General features: G+C 50.3%; 1 protein-coding gene across 1 annotated transcript in view; it reads right to left on the bottom strand.

Annotated features, from left to right (window-relative positions):
* The window catches only part of TCF20 (transcription factor 20), a 103,570-nt gene that overhangs the window by 39,180 nt on the left and 40,983 nt on the right, over nucleotides 1-23,407 (bottom strand). The window contains 2 exon segments of the mRNA XM_047739592.1: nucleotides 9,957-10,057; nucleotides 10,060-15,634. Coding sequence (XP_047595548.1) covers nucleotides 9,957-10,057; nucleotides 10,060-15,598 — 5,640 coding nt within the window. The 5' untranslated portion in view covers nucleotides 15,599-15,634.

Consider the following 23,407-nt stretch of genomic DNA (forward strand, 5'->3'; position numbering starts at 1 on the left):
TCTGTCACCGTCCTATTTATAGATGAGAAAACTTTGTCTAAGAGCTCTCCAAAGGCCTCATTTCATGGCACTCCTGAAGAAAGGGCTCCCGTCCAGTTGCCAGAAAAGGGAGCTACTCAGACTCAGGAAATTATGCGCAGAGAAGTGACAGACTGAAGAGAAACTTTAAAATTCCAAATTAATGACCAATGGATGTAAAACATTAAAATTAATAGGGAACCGCAGCGATATCATCAATACAAGAAACAAAATTTAAAGGAAGAAATTAAAAATTTAAAAATACCCAGCGCTGAGGTTCTAGTGGGCTGGTGTCTAACTGTGAATGATCGCCGTGGCCGTGGCCATGGCTATGGCTCAGCATGACCCTTTTTGGTTAACCCACAATCAGAACCCATAAAATAGTCGCACTTTCTGACTTAGCAGTTTAACATCTGGGGATTTCCCCTCAACTATGACTCCATTAATAGAAATGTCTACTGCTACATCAGAAATAGTAAAGTAACCAAAGGCCTCAGTGTCCAACAGCGGAGTACCTAGCGAAGATACATTACGTACATATTAAAACAAAATACCGTAAGTTACTACATAAGTTAAAATTACAAAAGTAAGTGAAAAACGCAGTGCTGCCTCGTCTGTCTAGTTAATGGCAGAGACTCTCTGGATGTGGATCCTGGACTCCGTTTCGTCCAGGAGAAAGCCCACCTGAGAGGGTTGCTTTGAGGATTAAATGTGAGAATTCATGCACAGCGCACTTGGAAAGCCCTCAACCCGTGTCAGTTGTTAGTGCACTATTACTAAATCTAGTAAAACAAGCACACGGACAGAATCTAAAAAAGAGGCTAATTTACTGGGTTATCAGGATTGTGGCCTTCTTTTACCTACAGTTCTAGTAGTTTTACAGTCTGAATAACATTGTTAACATTTACTCTTATGTGAATACTATGGAATTCCCTCATAAAAAGTATTTTATTGGGGCATCTGGGTGGCTCAGTGGGTTAAAGCCTCCGCCTTCAGCTCAGAGCATGATCCCAGGGTCCTGGGATCAGGCCCAGCATCGGGCTCTCTGCTCAGCGGGGAGCCTGCTTCTCCCCTCTCTCTTTCTGCCTGCCTCTCTGCCTACTTGTGATCTGTCAAATAAATAAATAAAATCTTAAAAAAAAAAAAAAAGTATTTTATCTTTCCAGGCCTTGGGAGTTAAGTCTGAGCCTCAAGCCCACGGATGTACCCAGCGCCCCCTCTAAACCCTGTGGCCGGTCTGTTAAGTCTGCTCTTCTGTCCTTTCCTGGTTTCCTGTTGCTTCCTATGAGTGGAACTGTCCCAGACCCTCCAAAAATAAGTATCCGTGCATAATGACTATCTGAACCTCTGAACCCATGTGACCTCAAAGTGAAGTGCACCTTGTCTAGTCTCAGTTCAACACACAGAGGCCTGGGCTACATCCTAGGACTCTCAGAAAATGGGGAGCTACCGTGCACAACAGAGCTTTTTCCAGGCCCCCAAAAGTAATGTTTCTTATCAGCTCTTTCTCACCATAACTAAACGCTATTTGGCATTCCACTATGTTGTCAATAATGTCAATGTCTTGAAAAATTATTAGAAAACCAAAAATAGGGGCGGCTGGGTGGCTCAGAGGGTTAAGCCTCTGTCTTCAGCTCAGGTCATGGTCTCATGGTTCTGGGATCGAGCCCCGCATCAGGCTCTCTGCTCAGCGGGGAACCTGCTTCCCCCTCTCTCCCTGCCTGCCTCTCTGCCTACTTGTGATCTCTCTCTCTGTGTCAGATAAATAAATAAAATCTTAAAAAAAAAAAAAATAGCAAATGACTTCTTCTGTGACCCCTCCCATTCCCAACCATATTACAGGCAATAATTCAAATGGTAGCTTAATGTCTCCGATAGCTTTTCAGAGTTCTCTATATGGAATTAAAAAAAAAAAAAAAAAAAAGACAGATCTCATGATTTTCTATTTCTTCCCACTTTCTTGCAACGCGGATTAAACTTCCTGGTTTTACGTTTATGCAAAAAGCTAAATAAAAACCAGCCAGCGCTTATGAGAAGCACTGTACTAGAGACCCAGAGTGCTGACGACCTGAACATGCAGATTCGGCTGGGCATTCCACACCCAGTAGTCTCTTCTGCCCGCTACACACTAGCTACAAAACTAAAGTCTCCCTTCTCTTCCTCGATCCCCCCGCTTTGCTATTACTGGGGTCTTACCCAGGCCACTCCACCGGCCAACCTGCCTGCTAAAGGGGAAGCCTCGGGTTTATTCCTCACCTCCCTTTGCCTGCCACATCTAATCCGTTTCTGGATTCTATCGACTTTAAATTCCAAAACGATCCTACTATCTGTATGCTCCTTCCAATAAATCCCTCCTCTGCTCCTTCTTTAGCCCTTGTCCTCTCTAGGGAGATCAACGCCACAGCCTCTCACCACCGGGTCTGCTTCGTTCCTCTCGCCGTGTCTCTCCGGAGTTGCCTGTATAAGCCACAAACCTGATTGTGTGATATTACACACTCAGCACTGCTGGTGGTTTCCCACTGCCCATAAATCAAAGGCTCAATCCTCAGACTACAACAGAGCCCTCTCCAGTCCTCCTCTACGTATTAGCTATTTTGGGGGGAGTGGGGCGGGAGGTGGAGTGTGGTTGTTCTGAACCATTCTATGAATTCTTAATTATTTTGGATCTCCCTTATAGTGCTGACCCATCAAAAATGTTTATTTAAAAAATAACTGCATTACTACATACACTCTTTACTTTGGCCTTAGGTACTCATTATCAAAAAATGACCAACTCACAAGAACATTAATGCTTTTACTTAATGTGCTAGGTAGAGTTTATTCTCTTCTCCTGCCTCCTCTCCTCTGAACGCCCTAACTCCTGAGAATGTCTGTGCGGGCTGCCGCCAGCTCATAAGACACTAATTAACACTGCACCCTAAATACCACACACCCCGCTCCCCACGAACCTGAGTTTCCCACAAGAGTAAAAATGAAAAGACAATGGTGGTCTCCTGTGCGGGATAACTTCCCTTGCCGGGAAGAAGAGCTAGTTGTGCGGGTCTGGAAGGATCCGTGAGCCACGCCCGCTCAGCGAACCGGAACACACACCCGAACTAGGACACGCAAGGACACGACCCGAGGGCAGATGCTGGCCCACAGCACTTGCCCAACATTCCTCTACGAAGCTTCTGAAGAGTCCCTCATGTCACTAACGGCCTTCTTTACAGTGGGCACTAGCAGTTTCCATACTTTATAGATTAAGAAGGTGAAGCACACAGGGTCAGCGCCTTGAGCAAGTGACCAGCTAGGAAATGCTCATTTCACATGGAGCAGGGGGACTGCGGGACTCTCACCGATCCCCGCCTCCCCAGCTGGTGAGCGGAAGGGCCAAGCCAGAAAGCTGAGGCGGATCTCGGAGGGCACAATTAAGCTGAATGGATTTTCCCGTTGGACTTCTTCTCAAAAAAGGGAAGGTGGGAAGAAGCTGGCCTGCAGCTAGTGGCCTTCAGGGTCCTATAAAATTGGCCTTGGATTGGGGCAAGAGGTAAGGCCAGGGGCAGCGAGGGGGAAGCTCCATTTTTCTTAAGAGTCTGGAATAAAGGAAGCTGCGCATCCTGGAAAATTCAAGCTCTCATGCAGGAACTGTGTGGCAAGGTGTCACCCTCTGCATGAATCACATAAACCCTCCTGACAAGGTCCAGGAGCCCTGATGCCAAGTGCTGCTCCACACACGCCAGCCGTGGGACGGGGGGGCCGAGGCCTCCCAAACCGTGAAGGGAGCTAAGGGCCCTCAGAGCATTCTAACTTCAGATTTGCATCGGTTTCCTAGCAAGGACTCGGCTAGCTGCTGAACTGAAATGAACACCTACTTCTGCATGCTATCTGATCGTGTTAGCTCTTTCAACACATTAGCAGTAACTAGTGTAACATCTCAGAGATGAATTATTTGGTCTAGTATATACTATATAGTAACCTATCGACATTCTTCTTTATGGCCCTTTACCTGTAGCATTTTCAAACAGTCCACCCATTTTCAGTTTCATTTATTTATTTATTTATTTATTTGAGAGAGAGCATGGGGGAGGGGGAAGGAAGAGGTGGAGAGGGAGGGAGAGAGAATCTTAAGCAGGCTCCATCCAGCCCAGCATAAGATCATGAGACCTCAGACCCTGAGATCATGACCTGAGCCAAAACCGACTCGGACACTTAACCGACTCCACCACCCAGGCGATCCTGTAAGTTTTACTTTAAAATCAGGTGTAAAGCTTCTCTCATCATCCTTCCACCACTAAAAGAAATAAGGAAATAGACTATAGGAAAACTCTTTCAATTTGTCACAATTTATTCTGTAACATTATAGAAGCAAGAAAATTCCAAAACTGCAAATTTCATGATATTCCTTAGAATGCAGAAAAACCAAATCCTGAGAGAAAATGACCCTTTTCTCTGGAGGTTTAGTCTCAAGGTCATCGTGTAGTGATGTAAGAGCACACACGGGTAGTGTTAAGAAAAACAGGTAATAAGGTATCATACAATGTTGTGCTACTTGCCGAAAGTCACAGGAATGGAGGGATGAATGAGCCCCGGTACCTCAACGCGCTAACAGAGTCAGGCTGGGACAGCAGTGTGAGTTGCGACAGCACAGATAAAGGGGCAGCCTCCAGAGGGGGCTAGAGAGGAAAGGAAACATGTAAGGAAGCCAGGGGAGGGCGACAGTGAGGAAGGATGAGGAGAGGGTACAGGGGAGGGTCAGTCACTGTGGGGCACGTGTGGCTGGTGAGTCAAAAGCAGAGACCAGGAGTTTCCGTGGGAAGGCTTCAGCAGGACCTCAGCGGGGGCGGCCCACTACTAACTTAGGGAGCACATATGGAAATTCAGGGAGCATAAAGGATAATGCCTTTATTTCGCACATCACCAGAGAGGCTAACTGATCTGTTTTTGATGTTTTAACATGCGGTTACATTTTCATAATGTCATCAATCTATTAATATTTTACACTTGTCAAATCAGTTTTTTTGGGGGGGGAGGTCAAAGTATACAGTAAATTAGAAATGGAGAATGATCTATTTAAACTTGTATTAAAAATAAACTTCAGGGGCCCCTGGCTGGCTCAGTCAGAAACAGCATGCAACCCCTGATCTCAGGGTTGTGAGTTTGAGCCCCACATTGGGTGTAGGAATTAAATAAATAAAACTTGAAAAAAAAATAACCTTTAAATATAATCTTTAACATACTGATCCAAAGGAAATTAACCAGGGCACCTGGGTGGCTCAGTGGGTTAAAGCCTCTGCCTTCGGCTCAGGTCATGATCTCAGGGTCCTGGGATGGAGACCCACATTGGGCTCTCTGCTCAGCGGGGGGCCTGGTTTCCCCCCTCTCTCTCTCTGCCTGCCTCTCTGCCTACTTGTGATCTCTGTCTGTCAAATAAATAAATAAAATCTTAAAAAAAAAAAAAAAAGAAATTAACCCAGATCCAGTTAACATACACAAATTCCCATGGAGGTTGTTAAGAATCTGTTCAGAAGGGGAGCTGTCAGCCCAGGTGGTGGGGGAAGGAAGGGAAGGGATAAACACAGGTCAGTTCTCCTGGCAACACAACCCTGAACCTTGAAGGCCTTCACATTCCTAAATGTACCAAACATGACTTCTACATACCAAGTCCTATGTACGTCTGCTTAAGAGGCAAGTGCCTCTATCATGCCATCCACACCAGATCAGAGGTCACCGTGGGCTCACATATATAATCAGACCAAGATCAACGAGCAGAAGTCAAAGTCAGACAAAACCAAAGACAACTGTGCAGAAATGAATGAATTAAGTCCCACACTCAGAAAAGGAAGGACAGCAAAGGCCATCTGCTTGAACAGGAATGTTCTAGTTTTCCACAATTTTCACAGTATGACACCTATAGGGAGGGAGCTACTGTCTCTCGAGGACTTCATATTATTTTGTTATAATATCATGCTTGTCAAAACACCTGATAAATACATGGGCCAAAATGGATCTCTAATGAAATATATGTGGCCTTATCTCAACATGATAGGATTGGGCAGGCCTGTTAAGCGGACTGAAATTGAAAGCATCTGCTAAAACCTAAGATAAAACTAGACTCAGAGTGGCCTTGACAAATTGAAACAGCATCTATCAAATTAAATAAGAGAAGGCAAGTTAGTGTAATTTTAATTTGTTCTCAAGTACATCAGGAAAAGGAGAATATAAACCTAGGGCAAATAAAACAGAAAAAGATCTTGTAGTCATAGTGGAACATCAGTCAGCTCAAAAAGGCAAAGCAGCATTTTTTTTAAATCATTTTTTAAATCAATGCATCCCTGGGCTATATACCACCTGAGCGTGTGTCACTAAAGCCAAGTCATCCTTTATTGTGAGGGTAACGGGATGGTACTGTCTCTCTCTTCTCCCTTCCCATCTCACTGGGTGGCTTGTGGGAGTAAAACAGATGTGCGAGTGTACTGAGAAATTAAATTCAATATACAAAGCTAGCATTCTATTCTAAAACGGGGATGTTACATAAACAGAACAGAATCGAGGGAAGAAAAAGTTTAGTATTTTTAAAGGGCCTGGCATCATGTGAGTACAATATAAGGAAATAATCGTAAAGCTACAGTACAGAGATTTATCTAAGATTTGTCATGGAACAAATACAATGTTATATGTCAATTACATCTCAACTGAAAAGAAAAAAAGACTGGTCAACTGTTTGGGTTCTAAAACATGTTATTAAAAGAGGTGGCGGTGTGTGAGCCCTGGGGGAGCTACCAGAGAACCCAAAAATCTAGTTCAGAGCCTCTACTATATAGGAGCAGCCTAAAGCACAAAAACACCTGCTTTTTTTTTTTTTTTTTTTTGGACAGAGAGAGAGACCACAAGTAGGCAGAGAGGGAGGAGAAGCAGGCTCCCTGCCAAGCAGAGAGCCCGATGCGGGACTCGATCCCAGGACCCTGAGATCATGAGCTGAGCCCAAGGCAGAGGCTTAACCCCACTGAGCCACCCAGGCACCCAAAAATTACCTGCTTTTGTATCTTTAACCTTTAAATGAAGTGTCCCAACTTTTTATCCCTTAAAACATGTAATTTGAAGACTTTTGAAGTGGCAGAGGCTGGAATTAATATTTTAAAAAACAAAAAACACCTTCAATATTCTCTACCTAAATTGCTTCATGTCATCTTAACCACCCAGCTGACAATGCGGGGGGGGGGGGGGTGGTGGGCAAGAGAGAATGATTTATTCATATTCAGTATATCTGGTCTAATTATAACACGCCAGATTTTACTTTGGGATCAAAGCTGACAAGTAGTAAGCTGAACTGCCACTTTCTGAGGACACAGATTCCTGATGAGTAATTTTAAAAGGCAGGCCTGAGGGTCACCAACCTTTCTGGGACAGAGGGGCCACCTGTGGTTAGGATGGTCACAGCGTTCTCAGGTGCCCCTACTTTCTATCAACTAGACCTAGACTGAGACACAGGATTTAAGGATCTGGTGGGCAGGAGGAGTCAGCCTGCTGATCACCAGTTACCAATTATTGCTACAGAATGTTGAAGCGTTTACACACAGAAGTTACTCTGAGAGATATTAATAATATTCTCTGTTGAAATAAAGAAAACACTGGCAGATGGGCAGGGACACACACCTAAAATAACAAATAAACAAAACAAAACAAACCACTAAATATGGCAGTCAGGCCACCAACTAGGGCGAGACGATGACTGATGGATTAGGGAGTACCCAGAACTGACTATTTAAAGAATTCTGTACTTTAGGGTCTTAAATGTCATGTCCCTTTAAGACTTTTGCATTATGAAATGTCACCATGTCTAAGAAGCCAATCTACTTCAAACCTGGGGATTGGGAGTGACTATGCGGATGGAGAGGGAAGGAGGGAGAGAAAAAAACTCACGTGTTGGGGGAGGGTCTTGGAGAGAAAGCAAGCTCCTCATGTGACTGAATTAGAATGTTCTAATATAAAAAGTATATAAACCTCATATGAAATAACATTTTTTACTATAGTTTATAGCTTTGACTTCCCTTTTATCAGACATTGTGGTAAATTCTGGCAACAATGCAATGATAAAATAGAGTGCTTCTGGTGAAGTGTAGGGGGCGAGCAAAAGAATAGTATAAAGTACCCCAAAATACTATGGATCCTGGCTGATACGACCCTTCTTCACTATGACTGAAAATCATCAGTGTATTTGTCAAGTATGGTAAATTTTAAGTATGAATTAACACAAAAATCTCATGTCACTAAGCATCATAGACTGAACGTCCATTTCCACATCTTTTCCCTTCCCACAAAGATAAAGGGATGAACTTATACAGCAACTTCATGAGAACACCAGGAACGAGAAAGGGAACACACACGAGAGATGTCCCCATTTCCGGACGCTGGAAATCAGACAAGGAGGGCACGACCCAGCAGTCTGAAAGGCAGGGAGAGGAATGAGCAAGCACAGCGGAGGGGCCACTAGAACACCAGCCACTGAGGGGCACAGAGCCGGGGAAGCAGGCGTCTCAGAAAGTGGGGCCAGAAACCAGGTCGTTGGCTCAAAATTTTAAGAGGAGTTAGGTCCCTAACCCAGCCCAATTCAAGCAGGTCCCCGCGACAGAGATGTTCAGAGGAGAAAGATGTTTTGAGAGTATTAGAAACGAAGATAAATAAATAAAAAGTTTGATGGTACAGCTGGAGAGAGCGTGGAGAAATGAGAACAAAAAGGCAGAGAAAGAGAGAGAGAGAGAGAGAGAAACCAGGAGAGAAAAGGTAAAGCCAGAGGATCAATCCAGGAGGTACCTAAATCGCAGGATTCCAGAAAGAACCAAGAAAACAGATGGAAGGAAATTATCCAAGAAACAACACAGGACAAACTTCCCCAAGAGGGACACAGGAGTTTACAGATGGCAAGATCTCCCAGTGGGGGCAGCACAGAGAATGAAAAGACCCACCCCAAGGGAAACCGAGAAGATCCTCAAACGCTCCAGAGGAGAAAGGCAGTCCACATGCTCACACCAAGGACTGAAAACCACCAACGGCCCCCGTCCCCACGACTGCAGCACCAGAAGCTCAAGGCCAAGTCGGGAGCCAGGACTCTAAGACAGGGAGAGAAAATGATTTCAAATCTAGAATTCCATACCCAACTCTCAAGCAAACATGAGGATGGGACAGAGACATATTCTTACCCAAGACAAGTCTCCCAAGTATTTTTCCTCCCACGCAACCATCTCGGGAAACTCCCCAGGGACAATGCGCAGCATTAAACGAGGGCGCAGACTAAGAAAGGCAAAGACGGGCAAAGACTAAGAAAGGCATTCGCTGGAAGAAAGAAGGGAGTGACAATGACGATGAACACCCCAGGATAACGGTTACGAAACCGACCTAAAGAATGAACATCCTGTTGTCAAGTTTGGATTAGAGCGTTGTGGTCCAGGAGAAGCCTAAGGTGAATGAGTAATTCCAGAGAAGGGAAGAGTTTGAGAGGAAAGGAAAGAGAATCACAGCGTACTCTGTTAAGTATTACAGAGGCAGATGTTGAAAAATGGGAGAAAAGGACCAATAAATAAAACAACCAGCAGCAAAAGCTTATGGAGCAGAAACAGAAGGCAGCAGAGCACTGGGCGGGGGGGGGGGGGGGGGGGGGGGGGGGGGGGGGGGGGGGGGGGGAGGCGCTCACTTTGCCGCGCGCGCGGTGCTGCCCAGGCAGGACTCTGCCACCTAGGGTCCGCACTACCCAACCCATAAAAACAAAAGTTAAACAAATGTTCCAAATCACTTCATTTTCCGCCCCTCCTGTGGGCTTAGGGGCTCCAACCTGGGGGAACGACCCGCCGGATCGGCGGGGCCGGGGCGAGTGCAGGAGGGAAAGAGGGGAGCAGAAGGCAGGAAGAGGCAGGGCGAGCCCCCCGCCCCCCGGATTCAGGGGTGGGAGGGGAGGACACACTCACCATCTCTCTGGCTATTTCCAGCGCCTCCTGCAGGCCGTAGAGCCGGCCGCAGACCAGGTAGATTCCATTGGCCCAGAGAATACAACCCTCGTGGACCCAAATTCATTGCTGTCAAGAGGTAGTTCAGGAATTTGTAACTCCAGCTCGGGGCCCCCTTCCGAAGTGGTGGGCACGGAGGGCTTCGAGTCCAAAGCAGTCTTGTCGCTGCTGCCCTCGGCGGTGGCCTTCTTACAGGGGAGCCCCCGGGCCAGGGAGCGAGGGCCACCGCCGCCGCCGCCGCAGTCTTCCGAGCGGTGTCGCCGCTTGAACCTGGGGTGCGCGGCCAGGCTCCTCTGCTCCTTCTGCTGCTGCTCCTCCTCCTCCTCAGTGTCCGTCTTGGAGCCGTTTGAAGCGCTTTTGTGCCGCACTTTGACTCTGCTCTGCGTCTCCGCGGCCCGCTTCGGGGGCGGGTTCTTCGGGAGCGTGGCGGCATAATCTTGCGGGTAAAAGGGTCCAAAGAGGTCGCCCATGTTGCGGTAACTGGCCCACTTTCCACACAGACAGCACACCAGGTGCCCCACGACAGAAGACTCGGTCACCACGGGGCCCTGCAGCATGAAGGACGAGGCCGGCAGTGCCTTGCTCTCCGTGCTGCTGGGCGGCGGCGTCCGCGACCTCTGGCCCCTCCGGCCCCTCACCAGTTTGGTTTGCTCCTCCTCCTCGGCATTGATGATTGTACACACGGCCCCAAGGTCACGCTTACTCACTACATGGATGTAAGGGAAAAAAGACTTGTTCCTGGCATCGGTTTTATCCAGTGGCTGGGTGGCATACTTTAGTTTGATCTCGGGTTCCTGGGGCTCCACGATGGGAACCGCTTGTTTGGTTTTCCGCTTCCTTGGCTGCGCCCCAGGCTTCCTCCTCTCCCGCCTTTGCCTCTGCTTTTTTGGCTTTGGCTCTCCATCTGCAGAAGCTTCTGGTATCTGAGGGGGCTGCGGGGGCGGAGGTGGTGGCTGCTGTTTCTTTTGCTTGTTCACACTACCGATGGGTCTCCCCTTCTTCTTTCCTGATGGGAAGTACCCCTTCGGGGGGAAACCCTCTTGTTTGGGGGAAATCGTCACTGTATCGTTCTCTTTCTCCTCAGCCTTGGGGTTTGCCTCAGGGGCCGACACGCCCACTGGAGGTACATTCTTTGAGTCCGAGAAGATCAAGGGTGCAGTCCCACCAAGGGAACCATCTGGTCTCCCCTGGTTACCCCCAGGCTTCTGTGAGGTCACGGATGTCATGGCGCCAGGGGGGTCCTTTCCAGCAGTGACCGTCTCTGGGTGTGTCTCAGTCTTCACTTTGTCGTCCCCACCGCCACGCCACTCCTCTGAAGCCCTTGGCAGGGGCTTTTCGAGGTTCAGGTCCTGGCTCGTTGGACAGACCAGGTCAGACACCAGCTCACCTTTTCTCTTCTCCATCTCGGCATCCTGAACAGCAACGCTGCCACCTTCGGGAGGGCCACTCTTCAAAGACAGAATGTCATCGAGAGTGACCGTGTCTCCCCCGGCCTCCGTGCTGTTCGAGGACGCGCTCCTCCTGATGTTTGGGGACGTGATCTTCTGAACTATAGCTTCCAATTTCAAGCCCCGGCCTTTCCGAGGGGGCAGTATTTTGGTCTTAGCAGGACTTGTGAGGGTAACCGCAGGGCAATTTCTGCTATCTGGACTTGGAAGGTCCTTGGAAGATTCTCTCTTCGGGATGGATCTGACATCCTGGCTGTGAGAGAGATGCACATAGGAATTGAACGCTCGGTCGGCGCCTTCTTTCGGTGGGTGAAGGAGGCGCCCTTTATCTTCCGTGTTACTGTTTTTCACATCCTGTGACTGCCTCTTGCTGGGAATGGGAGAGATAAAGGAGCGCACCCGCCTCCGCATGATTAAGGGGTTTTGAGAAGAATGATCCTCTTGGCCCGGGAGCCTGAGCATAACATTACTGGGTTTGGACGACTGCGGCGTGTCGGCGAGCCCGTGTCCGTCGGCCTCGTGGGGTGGCCCGTACCTCTTCTGATTGGACATTCCTGGAGGACCGCTGCTTTTGGCTGGAGAAGTCTGCCGGGAAAGATCCCAACAAGATTCTTGTTGTAGCTTCTGGGAGCCATGCTTCAACTCGATGCCTTTGTTAGACAGACCATCGGCAGACATGAGGCAGCGCCCCCCTTCCTGACCGCTGGGGTCATGGTAAGTCCCCATCGGTGGGCCATACATCATACCATCTTTGTCGTTTTTCAGAGGGCTCCGCACTCTGTCAAGAAACTGCTGCTGCCTCGGGCTCTTCCGTGGTCCCTCCTGCCTGTGCTGCGCGGCAGCGATCACTCCCTGAGCAGAGCTGCTGCTCCAGTCTTTGTACTCGTCTTGCTGCTGTTGGTACATCTGTCTCTTATAATGGAGCTGAGAATTCAAACCTGCGTTGGGGTCCCCATAAGCATGAGCCCGAGTGTTGGCGTGGTAAGCAGAGGCCAGGCTTTCTGAGTTGGGAGAGAAGGGAGCGTGTAAAGAACTCCGGTTGGCCCGCTCCGAAAAGGTCATGTGTGGGTTCATGTGATGAGGGTCTCCCCCTGGGCCTCTGCTCCTCCCAGGAGACATCTTCAGCTTTTCTGAGAAGTCATGATACTGCGAAGGGGACCGACCCCTCATGCCCTCCCGGCCACCGACTCTGCCAGGAACCCGCCGCATCGGCGTGGGTCTGCTGTCTTGGGGGCCGTAGTCTGAGATGGAATCGTGAGCTGCTCCAGGACTGGCGTTGCCTCGGTAAGACTCGTGCTTGATGCTGGCAGGGTGGCAGTGGTCTCCGGATTTCTTGTTGTTGAAGCTAGCTTGAGATTTGGACTGTTCAAAGTCTTCCTCTTTTATCTGCCCGCTCTGGGATTTCAGCTTCGCTTCCATGGATACCAACCCACCGGGAAGAATGACCGACTGACTTAAACTTGGATTGAGCCGATCACTCCTCCCAAGTCTGGTGTCGGTACCCATGTGTCCCAGTGAGTGCGCCCCCGGGTCCCTGACAATCTGTCTTAGTGGAGAAATGTCGCAGATCACGGATCTTCTTTCAGAGAGGGAACCGCCGGGCTCATGGGCCGATGACTGCGGCTCTATTTCAAACTTTCTGGGAATCGGATAGTCAGCCAAATTGATCTGTTTCATTTCGGGAGCCGTGCCGCTTGACTTCCTCTCCCAAGGGCCCCAGTGCGGGTTTTCTAATAGGGACCCGATGCTCTTATTCAAGAGGCCCCTGCTAGCTAACTCATTGGTTTGACTGACTAAGACATTAGGCCTCGTGGCTGCTTCCAGGCCCCCCGCCATGCCCTGATGCTCCTGCGTGCTCCTGGAGTACCTCCTGTCCGGGTGGTGATGGTAGCCCTGAAGCACTTCCTGTAGCAGGCTGGGGAACTTCTCGTTCCTCCCCTTGCGCTCCCCGTGGCCAGCGAAGTCCACCTTATCTTGTCCTGTAGGGTACTGAGGAAAGCTACTGACGTTTCTCGGCGCGGCTGACCCGAAACCGTCTTTGTAACTATAGCGCAGGCTGCCAGGAGATTTGCCGGCCTCGCTCCTGCCTGTAAAACCGGGGCCCACCGCCGAGTGTCCGCCCTGGCCGTTTCCCTCTCCATTGTGGTTGGAGTTATTATCTACATTCTTGTTTCCTTTGCTTCCTCCCCCCGGGGGCTCTGGCTGTGGGACCGACGGGTGACTGGTCTCCTTTGGCCCTCCAGCGCTGGGTGGCCTCTGCGTGGCTGTGGGATCCTCCTCCTGGGAGCCTTTATCTTGTGCACCAGGTTTTTCGACCCGACCTGTCATGGCTTCCCGGGAGACAATCACCCCAACCGTCTTCTCGTTGACTTTGGGGTTGCCCTCGGACGACAGCGGTGTGTCCTTAGCACCAGGCGAGGCAGCCTCTTCTCTGGCCGCGGGACTGGCACTGAGTCTGGGGGCCTCGCTCTGAGCGCCCTGCGCCGGGGAAGAGCCCGCTTTCTCGGAGGCCCCGCCCTTGTAGGTGGTGTCGGAGCTGGTGCTCTGGCCACTGAGCTGCCTCACCCGCTCGCCTTGGTCCTCGGAGCTGCTCGAGCAGCCTCCGTCTAGCGACTCGGCCATGGGGGACTTGAGCTGTTCCTCAGGCTGGGAGGAGCCTTCGGAGTTTGTGCAGCTGTCCGCTTTCTTCGAAGAGGAGGAGGGCCTCTTGGAGGTCTTCTTCTGAGGTGTCAGGGCATCGGAAAGTAGCATGTGCTGAACGGTATTAGGAAGATTGGCCACTTGCGTACTCAGGGCGCTCAAACTACTCAGCCCGGGGTCTGTCAGTCGCTTTTCCGGCACTCCTTCTAGGCCAAACCCTTTGAAGCCTGCAGCATGCGAATTAGGACTGGGCATCATGGAGGGCGTCGGGCTCAGCTGGGGCATTAGCTGTAAAATTCGGTTTCTGGAACCCATGGGCATACTGCCTTGCCCACACTGGAGGTTCTCCCCGCTCTGCATCAGGGGGGACGGGGTGGAGCTGCAGCTCGGAGACTGCACCACAGAGGCCGCGGGGGAAGGGTTGGAGATGGGGCTGAAGTTCTGGTGGAACTGCATCGGGGACCGCACTGGAACCTCGGGCTGGCTGTACTGCCCCACCTGGGCCTGCAGGGGCAGCTTGGCGGCGGTGTTCGTGTACTGCATCACGTGCTGCGGCGGGGGCTGCGGCGGCTGCGCGGGCGCCTGCCCCTGCTGCGTCCCCTGTGGAATCTTGGCCGGCTCGAAGCCCTTCACAGACTGAGGCTGATAGCTGTAGTTGGACTGCGTGCCGTATGCCTGCGCGTTAGAACCCACGCCGTGTCCCTCGTACTGGGACCCCGCATTCACGCTGTAACTGCCGTCGTAGCTCTGGCCGGACTGGCTGAAACGCTGCGGCGAAGGGAAGGAGGAGGACGAGGAGGCGGCGGAGGACTGGTAGTGCTGGCCGAACTGACCGACCCGCAGCTGGTACCCAGAAGCGGACGACGGCAGCGCGGAGGGCCGCTGCATCGGCTGCAGATGGGACGATGCAGACGCCGGCTGGCCGGTGGCCTGTGGCAGAGGCTGGTGGGACTGGTAGAGCTGCTGTCTCAGCTGCTGCACCTGCTGCTGCTGCTGCTGCTGGCTGGAGGCTTGCTGCTGGTACTGAGCGCTCCCTGGAGAGAAAGGCCCCGTGTAATCCTGCTGATAGTGGGACACCCCACCGAGGGCCGAGTGCTGGGCTTGAAACTGGCCCACGTGCCCCTCGCTCCCATACTGATTGCCAAAGCTGCTCCCCTGGGGCGGTCCGTAGCTCTGCACGGGCCCCGAAGGCCTTCGCTGCGGCGGCTGCGGGGTTCCTGCTGTCACGGGGTCTTTGTTGCCTGCCATGTAGTAGAAGTCTCCAGCCTCTTTCCTGAAGCCCTGGTAGCCCTGGTGGCCAGAGGTTTCGCTAGCCATCGCTGCCGCAGCCGCCGAGCCTCGTCGCCCACCGCCGCCGCTGCTGCTGCCGCCGCCGCCACTGCCTGCACCCCCAAAATTCTGGAACATCTGGGCCTGACGCGGGCTGAACTCTTCTATCCGGGATGAGCTGTGTACCTCCTGCGGGTAGCTCTGCTGGTCTCCGTGGTAACTGCTCTGCTCCCGGAAGGACTGCATACTGTTCAGCAGCACGGCAGCAGGCCAACAGCCCTCCTGGAAATGGAAGAGGAGAGAGAAAAATATCAGACGCGCATCTCCTCCGCACAAAGGAAATCAAGTCTGGGTGATGGAGGGGATACAATAATTCAGATGCCCAGATGAAGGGGACCGGTTTGAATTTCCTTTCATTTCTTGTCCTGTCCATTTCTGAAAGTGCCAATAAGCAGAGAAATGGCCTCAATGGTGAGGCACAAGTCTATGGGAGTATGAAAAGAAACATTCTGAGTAAATACAAACTTGGTACAGAAAAAAAAACCCCACCCCACCTCATTATTAAATAAATGAGCCCCCAACATCCAACTGGGCTAAAATATGGGGCTGGACTATCACTGTTAATTAAAAAAAAACAAACAATTTTTAAGTCAATCTTCCAGTTATGCAGGGAAGGTTGGAAAAAAAAAACACTTTCATCTATTGGCTTTCCTGTATTAGCCTGATCGCTAGACTAAGGTCTCAAATAATGACAAGGCAATCCCTCCACTGGCTGTCCCCGCCCTCCCCGACTTTGAGAAACAGAACTCGCCCAGGGAACAGAAATCAGTCTCTCATGTCCAAATGCATGTTAGTGCAGATTTCCTGTAATTACCTACTACCCGTGAGGGCTGGCGACCCCAGGACACTCAAGTCTTCTCACTACCTGGATTGCTCGCGGCTGCAGCAATCCGCACAGACCTAGGGCTTAATCTCTTTCCTGACCCGTAACTGTGTGAAGGCAGTCCTCCCTTCAACCATCTATCCTGAACTCCCAGGGACATAGAACTACGCAGCATAAGCTAACGCAGCAGTGACCATTCTTCCAGATTTTTCTGGAGGGTGGAAGAAGTTCCGGCACCGGGCGCCTGGGTGGCTCAGTGGGTTAAGCCGCTGCCTTCGGCTCAGGTCACGATCCCTGGGTCCTGGGATCGAGCCCCGCATCGGGCTCTCTGCTCAGCAGGGAGCCTGCTTCTCCCTCTCTCTCTCTGCCGGCCTCTCTGCCTGCTTGTGATTTCTGTCTGTCAAATAAATAAATAAAATCTTAAAAAAAAAAAAAAAAGTTCCGGCACCTCCAACGCCCACATCGTGTTTTATCTGCCAACCTAGTATTCGCAGAGTTATTATTGGCCATTACCGTGAAAGACGGAATTGTAACGGTCGCTTTGGAGGATAGTACGAGATACGGAGTTAAAGAAAAATTCATCAAGCTAGGACCTAGACGCTTCCCAAAGCCATCTGATTGGGTCAACACTTTGCATTACCTTTGCTAACGTAATTAGCATATAATGTACCACTCCTCTTAGAAAACTAATCAAGAGATAATTTTATTTTGCCTTTTGCCTGGGCCTATTTCCTTCTTAGAGTCAGCTGAGTAGAACATGGCCAAACTGCTATAAAAGTCTTTAAAATCAATTATTTAAAAAAGAAGTGCCTATGTGGTTCAGTCAGTTAAGCGCTTGACCCTTCGCTTCGGTTCAGGTCATCATCTCAGGGCTGTGAGGTCGAGCCCCGTGTCGGGCTCCAGGCTGGGTATGGAGCCTGCTTAAGAGTCTCTCTCCCCCTCTCCCTCTGCCTCCCCCACCCCCCACCAAAAAAAAGGTGTGAAATACCTATGGGTTAGGGTAAGTTAGGACAGAGTTTTACTACAATGGCTTACTGAGCTAGCATAAACTTGCTGGCAGGAAAGTCAGTGACCCTTTGAAAAGGTAAGATGAATTCCTTATCTCCAACCCCACTGGGGGCTCCCCCTCTTCATTCAAGTGAAGCTGCTTTCGGGCGCCCTGTCTCCAGCCCATTACCTCTCTGACCTCCTGCCCTGCCACGCTCTGCTCTAGTCCTGCTGCGTCCTGCTCCTGGGAGCGCCAGGGGCATTTCTACAGGACTCCTGTTCCAGCCCGCGACGTGCTTCCTGGCAGCAGCACGGCTTGCCCCCTTCCTTCTCTCGTCGCTGGGCAAATGTCAACGGACTGGGAAGGGCTCCCCTGGCCACCCTATCCACAACAGCTCCCTCCACACGGCTCTCCCCATCTCCCTCCCCAGCACCGGGCCGACGGACACAGATGGGCTACTTGCATTCTATCCGTCTCCCCACCCCCACTAGAATGTCAGCTTCCTGGAGGCCGGAGACCTCGCGCCTTGCGGCAACCCTCGTGTCAGCGAACGGCGAAGAGCGCATGGCAGGTGCCCGGTGGGCCCGCAAACGGCGTAAGAACTGGGCTTGAGAGAACCAGGCTAGAACGTACCTACTCAGAGGTGGCGGTGCGGCGGGGAGATGAGAGAGCTGTGCAAGAGAAAATAGAACATGATCGATCTAAAAGCAGAGCTGGAGGATGCTAACACCCTGCCTGAAAAATCCTCCAGGCCCAGTTCCAAGGGAAAAAGCCCAACTCGAATCTACAGGAGAGCCCTAAAGAGGCTTTAGAGAGGAAACGTGGGTCATGGCCGAAGACAGTCCGTTAACTCCTAACTCAGAGCGCTGCCCCACTTCGTCCTGAAATACCTTCAGTCTAAAAGAGCTAGACCAGAGTCTACTACTTTGATATTAAGTTTGATTACATAATCACATGACCCCAAATCATCTTTCAACATTCCAGTACAAATAATCTCAGGAGCTAAAGGAAACCACTTCTCGTGTCCTCAGAATGGCTCCACAACAGACCTGACTGCTCTTCTCCATGCCCCAGTGACTGTGCGGGGCAAAGACGGCGGCTCACGGACAGCCTGCCCGGTTCGGCAGCCGCCCTTCACGCATGCCGTCACTGGCCCTCAGAGCACAGATGTCCTCGCTTTACAGATGATGAGACCAAAGCACGGAGCTCGCCAGGCTGTTGAGCAGCAGGCCCCTCGGATCCTGTTCCCAATGCTACACTACCCGGAGGATCCGGGATGCGGTTGGCACCAGAGGCCACCGGGCCCGTCAGAGGTCAGCCTTGAAAGTGGGCAGCCACCAACAGTGCTTCTCGGCGTGTCCCTTCTCTGCTCCCCCTTCACCAGGACCTTCCCCACTATTCCCAGCACTGCCAGAAACAGTGTGTCCGCACAGGTGTGTCCCCTGTTTGTGGTGTGCCTCTATTCTGGCTCTCGGGGCCGGTGGCCTCCTCTGCATGATGGAAAGCGGTTGAGATAGGTTATGGGGGACAAAAAGGCTAAATCTGGAAGTTTTAGTGAAACTAAAAGCTTTCTCAAGAGATAACCTCTCCACAAATAAATATTTTACATGTTAATTAAAGCCTTTTAAAGTAAATAAAATCAGGCTACTGAAAATCTGTGTGTATAAACAACGTCACTTGCTCCAAATTTTTCCTTAGCAGGAGCTTCTAAGAGCTGAAGAGCAGTTTTCCACCAGCCAGTCCCACCGCATGCCGCCTGGTCCCTGGGAAACCTGAGCAGCACACGGGAGACATTTGGGTACTATTTCTCAGAAGCCTGTGCTCAGCCCTTCTCTGGAGGTTCCCTGTCCTGCCGGATGCCCTTCTCCCTCTTATAGTTCTGGTTTATGGACCCGACGAAAAAGAAGAAATTCCCAGCCAAGTACCTCCCACAAGGTACAGGTCACGCTAAATATTCTTAGTATATAGGAAGGATCCGGTCGCAAGAAAGTGAACGCAAGTTCATCTGTTTGAGAAGTTCCACGTAAAGCAATCAGGAAAACCAAGTATACCAGTAACGGAAAATGTCAGCCCAGAGTATCTGTAATTTTAGTATTAGCATTATAAAATAAGCTACTAACAGAGATCATTCCAGTATACTAGCCTATCATTTTAAAAAAGTAAATATAGTTAGTTTTGAAGCATCGTGATTAATAATGACAAGCGCCTGAATTTCCTTGTTTGAAAGAATACAGACGTGGCTGAAGAAAGTTTGACGCTCCAAAGGAAGTCAGTCACCCATGAGGAATTTGTGTGCGCGCTCTGAAGGGAGCTTTCCCAATGCACCTCCCTCCCCAACTCTCCCTTTCCCTGACTTCCCCTTTTTCGATTTTCTTCTGTTTTCCTAGATTTCCGAATGGTTTCAGAGGGCTGTGGAGTTGACTAGCAAGGTCCCAAACTTACTGCCTTTATGTTCACAGCCTGGGTCCACACACCGACCTTGCGGCGACCACAGCGTCTGCCCGTGGCCTGCTCTCCACCCATCACAGGGCCCACGACCACGCCACCTTACAGAAGACAAGAGCGGCTCCCGTTGTCCTCTTTCCTTCACCTGCCCAACACCATCCCACTCCCCAGTCCACTCTTCTCTACAAGTTCTACAAACTGTCCTCAACACAGGTTCCCCTCCATGATCTTTTTAAGCACCTGTCTCCTCTTTCAGTTCATGCTTAACCACTGTTTTTCTGCTGCTTCTCCTTCCCCTCCTTGGAAAAATGCTTCACCTCCCAAGATAAAAACATGCTCTATGCTTCTAGTTACGGCCTCTGCCTGGTGGATTATTCTGTTTGCCCTCCAGCCTCCCTCCTCACCCATCTCCGCCCTGCTCTATGTCCCGGGAGGGGCCACAGTAAGGACCCTAAGAGGCTCCAGTGCCCCTGGCTTCTGTCCCAGCCTGGTTGGGAAGAGGGGGGGGGCAGGAAGAGAGTTGGGGGGTGGGGGGCGGTTTGTGCTGTCTGAGCTCCAACCCTGCAGTTGCTGCGGCTGGCCTGGCCGAGATGGTCCACCAATGGCCACGCCCCCTTTGGGCAAATCTAACAGCCACTTGCACCAGGAATTTCTTCCCGTTCCTAGGAACTGCTTCCTCCTCTTGCCTTTCAGGCAGGAGGTAGTAACAAGTGCTGCCGCTGACCCAGGAGGCCCTGCCTTCCCCACTGGGGCCTCCACCCCTGCTCACCCCTTTGTGAAAAGTCGCAATTCTGAACCCAATTCTGAACCGCTGTCAGCGTGGCGTCCTGATGACCCTCCTTCTAAGCCCCCCTCCGCAGATCAGAAGCTGGGAGGTACTTCCCATAAACTTCTTTCCCGCACAGATGCAGAGAGCACAAGAGAGATTTGAACAACAGAAGAAAAAGGAGAGACTGGTAGCCCCAGAGGGAGCTGCACCAGCAGATGCAGATGCTTGGCGGCTTCCCCACAAGCTCCTGAGAACCACTCACTGTGGTCCCGAAGCCTGCGCTGGTCGGGCACAGCTTCCCTGACCTTCTCAACCCCCTGTTCTTCTGACAGTGGGATAAACCCTTAATTCCTCTATCAAAACTCTTCATACCTGGAACAGAAAGCCTCCTTTCTCCTGAATGATACAATTAAATGCTCCTCAAATTACCCTGTTTGAGTGTGCCATCTGCTTCCTACAGGACCCTGACTAATATAGTTCTTCTCTTAGTCCTGGGATTTCAGAGTAGGATATTATCACTCAGAGTGAGAGACTTCTATTTCATGCAATATGGCATACCAGAGGAACTAAAAAACAAAACACCTAGAAATGTCAGAAAAAAACGTACAGCCAAGCTGCCAGTAAGAAATGCCCAGGGTTCAAAACTGGATGGGATACCAGAAACAGAGAGGCAAGCAGGTGCTGGGCTCTGGCCGCCAGGGATGGGGTGGGGGGGGGGGGGTCCGAGGCACTACCAACCACGTGGCTGTGGTTCTAGGGCCCGTGCGGAGCCAGAAGACAAGGCCTCCAGCCCTCTTTAGGTAGTAGTGGGGGGACAGAACAGTCACTTGTGGCTAGAATAATTTCTATAAAGATGACAAAATGTATTTATTCTTAGGCTGTCACCAACTCATTTTCAGTGACAAAAATGTTCTTTCCTCAACTGACCTAACTTCCCATCCTCCAGGAAAACCACAATCAGCTCTCAGCTGTCCCAAGCAAGAAGCTTTAGAATAATCCCAAACTCATCTCCTCCTGTAACCCTTTAAGATGTCACCTAACCCTGCTGCTTCTCCACATCCTGCATTGGCGCTTCACGGCCCCGGCCCTTGTCACCACAGCTTTCATCTTTCTGGGGAGTCACAGCTCCGCCAAGTTCACTTTCCTGGCACCAGTCACCTGGGACAGCTTTTCTTCACCCAAGTCTTGAGAGTGTTCCCCTCCCCACATGCCCTGAAGCCCTCTGGTGTCTTCCCAACCCAACTTCTGCTCCTCTCCACCGGCTCCCACAGACTGCTCAGTCCCCTCCAGGCCTCCTGCCGTTCTCACCACAAAGCCTTCTCTGAAGCATCCCCAGGTCCATAAATTCCCTCCCCTTTGTCAGTCACATGGCTCTCGGAACCTTAAGACCTCCGGAAACGTGATCTTCTCTACAACTCTTCCTTAAAAACAGAGAATTCTCTGGCTTTTCTCTGCTCAGTGAAAACAAACGTAGTAAAGTATATTTGCCTTTAATCACAGCCTAAGGTGCGTGCTACTATGTGATAACAGCTACCACTGATCCTACGTGTCACCTGCTGTGTGACTTTATGTATATTTCAACTTCTCACAGATGATAAATGACAGAATTTGCCGGAAGTCACTCTTCTGGAATAAACTGGAACGGACAGGCTACAACTCAGTTCTGAAGCCCACATTCTTTCTTTCACTGCAGCACAAATTCAGCAAGGAGCACCCAAATCCGGGTTTTTAAAAAACCTGACAAACACTTGTGCCGGATTCACGACACTGCGCGGCTCTGTCCTGCTCACCGCGGACCTGACACAAGGCCCGTGCGGGCCGCAGGCGCTGCGCACACACGTTTTGTTTTGTTTTTAGTAAAACTGATTCTCATTTACTTTTCAAAAAAGGTTTTATTTATTTATTTGACAGAGATCGAGATCACAAGTAGGCAGAGAGAGGAGGAGACGCAGGCTCCCTGCTGCGCAGATAGCCTGATGCGGGGGCCTGATCCCAGGACCCCGAGATCATGACCTGAGCCGAAGGCAGAGGCTTACTTAACCCACTGAGCCACCCAGGCGCCCCTGCACACACGTTAATGCAGTTCACCCTCGCCACGTGCTGAGAAGCATTACTGGTCCTTCCTGTAAACTGAGGCTCAGAGATGAGAACAAGCAACACATTCACCGTAAACGGAGAGGTGAGATATGGAATGCTCACCCCTAAAACCCCGTCTGTATTCTGGCAGAAGCCTGCCTTGACCCAGCAGCAAGACACTCACAAACTGGGAAGCATTTAAAAAGAAATCTTGAAATTTGCTCGGAGTTCACAGTTTGGATCTCTCCGTGCTGTTTTAGGTGACGTGCAAACGTGGGATCCTCCTAAGGAGACCAATCCGGCAGAAAGACTTGCCCAGTGACTGGATATTTCAAATTCTATGTCCTTTTTGCAGAGTTGCAGAGTCTGGATTTTTCTTGGTGGCCGACAGATCTCAGTACAATCAGGCCTTCAGAATAAGAGGAGGCGGCAGCCGTACTTGCTAACCGGCTCCCTGGCGGAGAAGCCCAGAGAGCAGCTTACGGAACCGACTCAGTCAGAATGTGCAAGGCAGTTATCCAGAGGAAAGGAAACCCACCAGAGTGCTACAGATCAAAAAAGTTTGCTCTCTGAGGGTCCAAACCTGTATTATAATAAGCACGTGAGATAAAAAATATTTACCTTCGACTGTGACCAAATGAATGCCAGCAAAAACTAGAGGCAAAAATTTATGTTTATCAATTTTCCCCCAAAAATTAAGAGATGATACCCCATCCGGTGAGATTAGGATGAAACTGGTACAGTCACAAAAGCAGTGTACGTTACTATAACTTTTTAAAAAAGCCATTTGGTTAATAGAAATATTGATATTTTTGACCTAAGTAATTCTGTTTACTAGATTTTTATCCTAGGGAAATCTCAAAACAAACAAGCAAAAACCAAAGTACCAACCTA

The sequence above is a fragment of the Lutra lutra genome, chromosome 8, assembly GCF_902655055.1.
Source record: "Lutra lutra chromosome 8, mLutLut1.2, whole genome shotgun sequence".
Lineage (NCBI taxonomy): Eukaryota > Metazoa > Chordata > Mammalia > Carnivora > Mustelidae > Lutra > Lutra lutra.